Source organism: Stomoxys calcitrans, chromosome 1, assembly GCF_963082655.1.
Source record: "Stomoxys calcitrans chromosome 1, idStoCalc2.1, whole genome shotgun sequence".
NCBI classification, from domain to species: domain Eukaryota; kingdom Metazoa; phylum Arthropoda; class Insecta; order Diptera; family Muscidae; genus Stomoxys; species Stomoxys calcitrans.
This window is the reverse complement of record NC_081552.1, coordinates 30,808,730-30,819,324: the sequence shown is the minus strand read 5'-3', so window position 1 is coordinate 30,819,324 and position 10,595 is coordinate 30,808,730. Positions and strand designations below refer to the sequence as shown.

At 43.8% G+C, this 10,595-nt stretch overlaps 1 protein-coding gene across 1 annotated transcript; it reads left to right on the top strand.

Annotated features, from left to right (window-relative positions):
• The first annotated feature begins 2,808 nt into the window (after positions 1-2,808).
• LOC131995708 (uncharacterized) lies at positions 2,809-8,113 on the top strand. The gene is made up of 3 exons (XM_059364630.1): positions 2,809-4,249; positions 4,438-7,547; positions 8,030-8,113. Exons 1-3 carry the CDS (start codon positions 2,809-2,811, stop codon positions 8,111-8,113), a joined length of 4,635 nt encoding a protein of 1,544 aa, XP_059220613.1.
• Positions 8,114-10,595: the final 2,482 nt, after the last annotated feature.

The window sequence follows — 10,595 nt, the reverse complement described above, 5'->3', positions numbered from 1 at the left end:
ATTCAAAGCAAAATTTTGTAGTGTGCGGCCGAATGTGCGACCCTAGCGACATCTGTTAGCGGATAGAAGACCGCCAGCGCCATCTGATGGTTTTAATTCGCCTCTGTCAACGAAAGAGACAGCCAGCTGACACCAATTGACAATTATGGCTACCACCATATGTTTTGTTGGTGCCCGCTGGAAGTCAAATTTGATGATGGAGGCGAATCCAAGCCAAGCCGGCCGGTGACCCAAGGAAGCTTCTTTCTTTTTCGATTGGGACTTGGCAGCGTACGGAGGTGGAGTGATCAAAAAGAAAAATACGTAAAAGAAAAGACCAGAAATAAATTTGGTAAATGTGTTTTATTTAAATTCATATGAATGTGAAAAAAACGGATTTAAACAAAATAAAAAGGACAGTTTTTTAAAAAAAAAAAAAAAAAAAGAAATAGAAAATTTGAAATGCCTGAAAAGTGAAGAGACGATACATAAAGAGCCAATTGAAATGGTAACGTAAAAAAAAGAGAAGAAAAACTTTGTCAAAAATCTGAAATGAAATGAACGTTAAATACCTGAAAAAAGGAATATATTAAAAACCTGAAAAGAAATAGAAATTAAAATTAAAATAAACAAGTGGACATTTCAAAACTAAAAGTCAAAAACATAAAAATCAAAATCCACGCCTCCTCCACCTCCACTGCCGCACAAAGAAGAAGGCTTCCATCACCAACCGCTGCATCAACAACCGCCACATCGGCTACCGACACCCTGGTCACCGCCACACTGGTCACCGCCACATCCGCAACGCACACCATCCACCAGCGAGGGATCCAGACGCTGTTGCATTCCCCAGCGTTCCTAAGGTACTCTTTTTAGTTTCTCCAGACTAGCAAACCAAACTGCTTTACTGACGTTCGACCCTTGGACTGCTTTATTTTTGTTTAAAAAAGGGTTTTTTTGTATTAAAGTATACAATCGAAATAGATTAGGTAGGGGCAACATTAGTGCTTTTTTTACTCACCCGTTGTTTGGGTTACAGGCTATAACCAAACATGAGCTCATGGTTAGGTTAGGTAGCAACGCAGTTAAAGGACATTTTCGTCCTCCAATCAGCCGATGTTGGTCCTACGGTGCTAAAAAGGTAGCACAACAAAAAAAAAGACCCTAAAAGAAACATAGAATACTTTTTTAGACAAGAAAAACAGACTGCGACAAATACACTTAAAACTTGACAATACTCACCGAAAACCAGACGGACGGACCGACGAGAACTTGAAGAGACCTTATTGGCCGCAGAGGCCAGCATCAAGGCCGCAGTACCGTTTTGGCGATTCTTGGTCATCCATCTAGAGCTGACGAGGCGACCGACCCATTCTTCTGAAAATAGAGAAAAATTTCAAGATTGTTAATATTGTCTTTGTGAATGGCAATGTGTAGAAGCAGTGTTAACGTTTGCCTTCAAAATCTAATATATTTCATGTTTGCTTGAAAACGATTCTTTATATTCTAAATCTTGTTTTTTTTTGTAATTGAATTTTGCCTTTTTGATTATTTGTTTTTTTTTTACATTATTTACCATGTGAATATTCTTTTACTTACTCAATAAAATACTGAAATCTGTACAAGAATGATTATCAAAAACACTTGCCTTGGTGATTTCTAAAGGATGATGGAAGGCTAAAGCATCGGAATATGGGGTAAGTGACTGAGCAGCGGCAAAGATAGACAGGTGATGGATTACGGGGTACCCTTAATATTACAGGACGAGGGGTGCCATGGTTGGGGTGGGCAAAGTCCTGAGGCGCCATGAAGGATTTTAGGCGCCAGGCAATTCCACAGCCGTAATGTCCTCCAGTTCGTTCCAGTGGGTGTTTTGTTAATGTTCTATTGTCGTCCGTTTCGTACCACCGACAGCTGGTTGTTTATTTTGTTTTTTTTGTCACCTTGCCAGAGGGTTGGATTGGCAAAGAACCGCGCCCCAAAGACTGAGCCAAAAGCCGGTGCTCGAATGCCAGCGACCAGCGCCCGCCAGTCCGACTCCTCACTCCAACGGCAACGTGGACCCTTGGGTACACGACAAAAAAAATGGCGCCCGCAACATGGGGCCCGAGCAATCGGGTTGACCGTTTCAATTGTGTGGCTGTTAATATTTGTGTTTGTGGTTTTCTTCTATGTTTTGCGTAAGTCCCGACAGCAGTTTGATTATAAGACAAGCTAGTCGAGTGCGACGTCTAAGCTTGAAGAGGCACTGATACTTTGTATTAACAGAGTGTCGTCCAAAGCCTCCATGGGAAGTAAGTCTGGTGTCGAAGTGGCTGTGAGTCCAGATGAGCCATGCGACTTCCTCGGGAGACAATGGTAGACACTTTCCACCTTCTTCCACAATAGTTTTAAAGCCAATAGCCCAAATTATGACTTTCTGCCTGTCCGTCCGATTCCGAATAAATTTAAATCCTAGCTCCTGTGAGTCCTACATGGTAAAGACTTGCAAAGCTTTATGTAGTCGCCATGGAGCACAGTCCGAAGGCAGCAGTCACGATCCCAATTACCAATCAACAGCAATGGACAATATAGACACCTGAAAATTTCAAGAATGATTAATTTTTGGAGAAATTGATTGTTTTGAGTGTATAGCCATTACCTGTTATGTGTGGAATTGCCAATTTTTATCAACTGTTTATGAAGCCGCAGCTGTAAGTCACTAACCCCATCCGTGATAACATATTTTGGATACGAACCTAGAAGGATATAATAGAAGTTAGTTCTTTATTTTTTGAGTTTTTGGGGTATTATATTTTGAATTTGCATCATTGGATTTTTAGTTTTTAAATGGTAGTCACTAGAGCGAATAGTTATTCCATTGAACCTTCTGTTCCGAACAGCCTTCAAATGGAAACGACAACTACGTCAACAACTACAACTACACAGGCTACAGCCAGCACAACAACAACAAGCGTAGCCAACGCAATGATGGTCACTTCAGCCGTTTCAAGCCCAGCTGTGTCAGTAACACAGGTGTCAGACACATTGAATTCGACGCCAACTACGCCAGAGTTCAGCAGCCTGACAGCCCGAAATATAAACCTGGAGAGGCAAGAGGCGGTAAGGCAAAACCAAGAGGCCAGGCGTGAGACGCATGCAGACGAGCATTTGCAGCACGTTATTGATTCCGCGATTGGTGTAGGCCAAATGGAGATGATTCGTCTGCTCGACGAGAAATTAAGATTATTGGTGCCACAACTGGTACAGCAGAGCATGGCCAACTTAAACAGTGCAGCTAATCGGAATACGTTGCCAAGCCCAGTTCAAGCACGTGCAGAAGCGCAGGTTATCCAGCAAGCCCAGGATTTGCCTAGAGCCCAGCCCGGAGCTAGTGACCACCAGCAACCGCTTAACTACATGGGTTCGAATCAGCAACAGCCAGCGCCACATGCTTATGCACCTCCGTCCCAAGGATGGTCGCAACCCCAATATCAAATGGCATCAAGTAATGCTTACTTGCCGCATGAGCAACCGCTCGACCGATCGAGGCCACTAACGCAAACGATGGGGGTAGGATTACCTCCGTCGCAGCCGGCATATGGGTACCAGGCGCAGGCAGCACAGTCACCTGCAGCTACATACCGGAGTGCAGCGAGAAAGTTCGATGTCGAGAAATGGAGGCTAAAATTTGATGGCACTTCGAAGACGATTGGGGCTGAAGATTTCATGTTCAGACTGGAGCAGTTAAGGGCCGATTACCAATGCGATTGGGAAGAGATTCTGGTGAAGTTTCCCCAGTTCCTAGAGGGGCCAGCAGAGGACTGGTACTGGATGCAGCGCAGACTAGACCACATTCGAAGCTTCCCAGAACTCAAAGAAGCTTTCTTAGCCCAATTCAGAAAATTTGAGAGCGATTTCGATATCCAGCGTAAAATGATGGACCGTCGACAGGGTGCCCATGAGTCTTTCGAAGAGTTCTGCAACGCCATGCTGCGCTTGCGCCACCAGCAGAGAAAGCCCATGGATGAGCAAGTAATGGTGGAGATGATGAAAAGCAATCTAAAGCCACCTATGGCCGCCTTAGTGTTCCCCATACGTATGTATGGCCTGCAACATTTCCGCGAGGAATGCAGGAAAGCAGAGTTGCTGCTAAGTAACCAAAGGCAAGCGGCACAAGCGCACAGGCAACAATTCGCACCGCGGGTAAACGAGCTGGAATTTGAGGAACCACCCGAAGAGCTGGAAGTTGAAGCCATCAGTCGACAAGCAAACTACGTGTGCTGGAACTGTAAGCAAAAAGGGCATAGCTTTATGGACTGCCCCTCCACGACCCGAAATCTGTTCTGCTATGGGTGTGGCATGGAGAACGTAGTCAAGCCGAATTGTACCAGATGTAGGGGAAACCGATATGCGGGCACGATGAAGGGGGAGACGCGCCCGAACAACATGAACCCCCAAAAGGAACCCAAAAACTAGGCGAGGAACAGACAGGTTCTACCAAAATAACTATTTTAAGTAATAATAGCATTAAGGGTGGTGGTGAGAATATTGAATTGAATATTAGACTTAAGGAAATTAGGCCATGGCATATCAGAATGCAGGAATATAACGAAGCTCGAGAGAGGATATTTGCTGAAGAAGGTCAGCTTGAAAGGAAAAAGATTGTAGAAAAGGTGACACGTATAGATAAAGCTAGAGAACGTTATAGGCGAAGGAAAGCTCTCAGGCAAGAAATTGCTTCAGCCACTTTGTACGAGGGCGAAGATACAAGGCTCTATATGCGCGTAAAGATTGCAGGAGAGGAAGTAGAAGGTTTATTGGACAGCGGTGCCACCGTTACAGGTCTAGGGAAAGGGTGCTTGGAGTTGGTGGAGAAAATAGGGCTGCCCATATTTCCATATAGATCTGTCATTATGACCGCCGATGAGACTCCGCACGCGATTGTGGGGCGCATAAGGGCAAAGATAAAAGTGAAAAAGTCTGAAGAGGAAGTTACATTCTTTTTAATACCAACTTTGGGTAAAGCGTTATACCTTGGTGTTGACTTCATGAAGAAGTTTAAACTAGTAGCCACCATTGAGAGCTTAAGCTTGGAGGAAGAAGAAGACAAGCCGAAAGACCCATCGCAACACTGCTTGAGGAGTGAAGAGAAGCTACGCCTAGACGAGGTCATCTCTATGTTTCCGTCATTTGAGGTGAGGGGCCTGGGGAAGACACTATTGGAGGAACACAGTATCGATACCGCAGAGGCTGAACCCGTCAAACAGAGGCATTATCCCGTATCTCCTGCCGTTCAGCAACTGATGTATTCGGAGCTGGATAGGATGATTGCCATGGGAGTCATTGAGCAGAGTCAAAGCCCGTGGAACAACCCGGTTACCTTGGTGCGCAAGGGCGCTAAAAACCGATTGTGCCTCGATGCGAGGAAGTTCAATGCCCTCACGGTAAAAGATGCCTACCCACTTCCGAATATTGAAGGCCTGCTGAGTAGGCTGGGAGACACGCATTTTATCTCGAGTGTGGATCTGAAAGATGCGTTCTGGCAGATCCCTCTCGAGATAAAAAGCCGGGAGAAGACGGCGTTCACCGTGCCGGGAAGACCCTTGTACCATTTCACAGTCATGCCTTTTGGGCTGTGTAATGCGGCCCAAAGGTTATGTCGATTAATGGACAAGGTCATCCCAGGGCATCTGCGGGAGCGAGTGTTCGTCTACTTGGACGACTTACTCATAGTGTCACCCGATTTCAGGACCCATTTGGAGCTGTTGGCGCAAGTGGCGAAAGCCTTGACGAATGCCGGACTTACAATCAACGTTGCCAAATCGAAATTTTGCTTTCGGGAGCTCAGATATTTGGGCTACATTGTCGGGGAAGGAAAATTGAAGCCAGACCCCGAGAAAGTGTCCGCCATACTGGAGTGTGACTACCCCAAAACTGTGAGGCAGGTCAGGAGATTCACTGGCATGACCGGATGGTATCGCCGATTCATCCCGGACTATGCGACAATAGCAGCACCGATATTCCAAACGCTCAAAAAGAGTAAGACTTTTGCGTTCGGTGAGGAAGCCAGGGTGGCCTTCCGGAAATTGAAGGACGCACTCACCCAAAGTCCCGTTTTACGACATCCTGATTTTGCCAAGCCGTTTTTCGTCCAGTGTGACGCATCGGATGTGGGAATTGGGGGAGTTCTCTTTCAGAAGGACGAAGATGGAAGCGAGCACCCGATTGCCTTCATGTCCCAGAAATTAACACCGGCGCAAAAGAATTACTCTGTGACCGAGCGTGAGTGTCTGGCTGTGGTGATGGCCATAAAGAAGTTCCGACCCTACATTGAGCTAATGCCATTTACTGTGATTACGGACCACTCTTCGTTGAAGTGGCTAATGTCCAACAGAGAGCTCGGTGGGAGATTGGCTAGATGGAGCTTGTTGCTCCAGGGTCACAACTTCGGCATAGAACACCGCAAAGGAAGCCAGAACGTGGTCCCAGACACTCTATCGCGATTGGATTTGGAGGAGCTATGCGAAGAATTTGCCAGCCTTGTGGATCTCGACGCAGACGAGTTCAAAGATGACGAGTATTTGGACAAAATAAAAACTATCTCCGACAACGGAGAATCATTGCCAGACCTGATGGTTAAGGACGGCCTCATCTACAAAAGGACAATCCCTGTGACTGTGGACATGCCATGCGAGGATTATGTTTGGAAGCTATGGGTTCCATCACGGTTGACGACAAACACCATAGCAAAGGCACATGAACCGACTACGGCGGCACATGGAGGTTTCCATAGAACTCTGAAAAGGTTACGAGAGCTGTACTACTGGCCAAACATGAGTGCACAGGTCCGTGATTTCATAAAGAGGTGTGAGATCTGTAAAGGGGCTAAGCCCAATTATCAAAATATGCAACAGCCTATGGGACCAGAGTACAAAATAGACAAACCTTTTCAGAAGATTTATGTAGACTTCCTAGGGCCGTACGTCCGGTCGAAGGCCGGTAATTCATACATTTTTATAGTCCTTGATCACGTCACTAAATTCGTGCTGTTGAAGCCCATGTCCAAGGCCACCTCGAGAAACGTAATTAAGTTTTTGACCGGTGAGATGTTTCACAAATTTGGAGTTCCAGAAATTGTCATGTCGGACAATGGAAAACAGTTCGTGGGGAAAGATTTTTCCAACTTCTTAGACGTGCAGGGAGTAATTCATTATAAGACTGGACTGTACTCGCCGCAGGCGAACGCATCCGAAAGGGTAAACCAGTCGATTTTGGCGGCTATTAGGTCTTATTTGGATGGCGACCAGAGGGAATGGGACCAAAACCTATCAGCTATAGAGTGTGCTTTGCGTTCATCTGTGCACTCGTCAATTGGAATGACGCCTTATTTCGCGCTTTTTGGCACGAATATGGTGACACATGGAAGTGTCTATCGCTTGGCTAAGCAATTGTCTTCAATGAGGGACCCAGAATTTAACGCTTTGCCCAAAGCTACTCATTTGGAGTTAGTCAGAGAAGAAATTCGAAAGAATCTCGAAAAAAGTTACAAAGAGCGGTCTACAAAATACAATACCCGCGCGCGAGAGGTAAAATTTTATCCAGGCCAGGAAGTATTTCATCGCAACCATCAACTTAGCGATTTTGGGAAAAACATAAATGCCAAGCTTTGCCAGAAGTATTTGAAGTGCAGGATTGTGCGGGCAATAGGCCGTAGTCTATACGAAATCGAGAACCTAAACGGCAAACCGATAGGGGTCTATCACGCAAGAGACTTGAAACAATAATGGCAACGACCCATTTTCACACTCTAACACTCACAAATGGTCAAGGGGTTCCTTCTGAGCCACATGTAAAAAAGAGTGAAATTCTTTGGCCAATAGAGGCAAATTTTCGGTTGACAGCTCACACAAGCATTAAATCACTCACCTGAAATTCCATTTCCGTAGCTGGGAGTTTCCAATATTAAGCCATGGTCTAATGTAGGTTTAGTTAGTTTTAGTTGTACCCTATGGGGAAATAGGTTAAGATATGATAGATATGAATTGAATTACATACTCACCTGTGATAGATAGCAGAGGAATTAAGTCCCAGGGATCTCTATAGCAGTAAGGAACAAGCTGTAGAACAGCCGTCGTCTTGTGGTAAACTGTAGCATAAGATGACCTAAATGAATTAGAAGAGAATTTAGATTTGAATTGTATTTTATGATTTATACTTAACTTAAGTGGTGATCGTTGCAGAGGTCCGAATGATTTTTGCCTCGTGCCCATATTATACCTCAGGTTCATCTCGAATGGTGGGTGTGTGTGTGTGTTCAAGGCAGTAGTGGGCAAATATACAAGTGTGCGTATATTTCCAAGCCATGGGCTTACATCCTTGGGCGAGTGCACAAATTGTGCAATGGGGTGTATATTTGCAATTTTTGATTTAGGGTGGCGCTGTAAAAGGGTGTTAATACTTACCATGGACTTACCCGTATGGTCCAGGTGAGGTTGTTGGAGTGGACTCGTGGTCTTACGCTCTCGCGAGTGCTGAACCGCCAAGAGGGGTCCCGTGGTGTGATGTGCGCAAGATTACGCGCTGATTCGTGCTACTTCTCTCTGCCAACCTCTGGGGTGCCTCGACCGCCGGAGAGCTCGCTGTCAACCTCGCAATGGGTGACCCGTCTTTCTATCACTATGGCATCTTGGACATGGAACGCGAGTTGCGGCGGAAGGCGTTTTGTCCGGACGAGAGATTGTCATCTCTCGATGCCGGCCCCAGGAGATCACTCAACCACGGTAGAGCCTCTTGACGACCTCGGTGTATGTCGGGTCGACCCGTCTTTCTATCGCTATGGCATCTTGGACATGGGGCGAGGGATGCCGTGGTGAGTGATGAGAGGCGGCTAGGAGAAGTCATAGAGGATACACCAAGGTGCACCATCTATTTGATACTTACCAGTTCGTTTATCTTGGGCACACCACAGCGTTAGACCACAAATGGCATGGCTCATGCTCTCAAGCGAGGCAGCCGTTGCGAGTTCGCAGGTCCATGACGTGGGTTTCCTGGAAAGATAGACAAGAAGAAAAGATCAAATTAGTTATGAAAGTGGTTTGTTTTGTTTGAAGGATTTTTTTTGGATAAATTTCTTTTTCACTTTAGTGTTTTTTTTAAGATTTTCTGATATTTTAAAATTCCCTCCTATTGGCCCTGATTTTTTTGTTTTTCGAATAGAACACGCAATTTTATTTTAGTTTTTCATAAGTTTTTTTGCTTGTTTTTTTTTGCCAGCTTAAGGAAAAGACAAAAACTTTTTTGTTCTGCATTTCTATTTAAAATTTTGTTTTCGGCTATATTAATATCGCTCCGTTTTCAGAGAAATTTATTTTTCTTTGTTCCGTTTTCCTTATTTTTATTATTATTTCTTTTCTTTTTTTTTTTCAAATTTTCACACAAAATTCTTAATTTTTTTTTGTTTTTTTTCATTTTCTTGGCAGAATTTGGTTTTTTCACATTTTTCGTGCATTTTTGTAATTTTCCTCATTGAGTTATTTTCCATAATTTCCCTTCTTATTAATTTTCTTTTGGTAACTTTGCCGAACTAAGTTCACTTTTGAGTTTTTATATCAAGACCATTTTCTTTTGTGTAGAACCATGACACTTTAAATTCAATCACAATAACGTCACTTCACCTTTTTCGTTATGGCCACCGAAAATTTTTGAGGACATTTGGTTTGAAAGTCATTGAGTCACTTCTTAGTACCCCCACCACCATTCATGAATTGAGTGGCTTACACACAATGGCAGGGGTACCGTACGATCATGTGATTTCATTATAACACACGCACTCATATTCATGGAATCACGCACACTGTCACATAATGAACCGTTTCTTTTACCACGTTGGTTGGAGTTTTTTTAAATTGTGGTTAGGATTCTTTTTTATTTCACCATTCGAACCGCAATTATTTTCACTTTACCTTTTTTTTAAATTTTTTTTCCGATTTGCAAGGCGTTTCATTTGGAATATTGTTTTTTCACCATTTCATTCATGAAATCAGATATACGCCGACGCCGGTGATTGTGTTTGCCGGTTTGTTTCTTTCAATCACACACACAGGGCTCAGAGCACATTTAATTATTTTTGCATTGTTTTTTTTTTATATTTTCACTACCACTGGCGACAAGGGGCATGTGGCATTGATGATTTCTTTTCATTTTATTTATTTTGTGGGCCAGTACGTTGTAAAAGGCGTAGTTTTTGTTTTTTTACTTTGCCGTTCATTAGCACACACACACAAACACTTTGGCCCGCCGGTCACAATTTTCTTGTTATTTATTTCTATAATGTTGGGCACGCACTTCGGGACACTGAACAATCATTTTTTTTTTATTACTAGCTTTTGATTTAACACATTTTTTTTTACAATACTTACCTTTTTTTTTTTGCTTTGTTGGTGAAAATTATTTCCCGCGTCGTCCGTCTGCTGCAATTGCTACCAATTAATTTGATGAAGGTATATCCGTAAGGTATAAAAATGGTTAACTCAAGGTATACTAGTTGAGGAAGACTTACACATTATTAATGGGACCTACACACAGTGAGATAGGTTTGGCGTAAGGAGCATATACACTTTATGGCATGGAATACA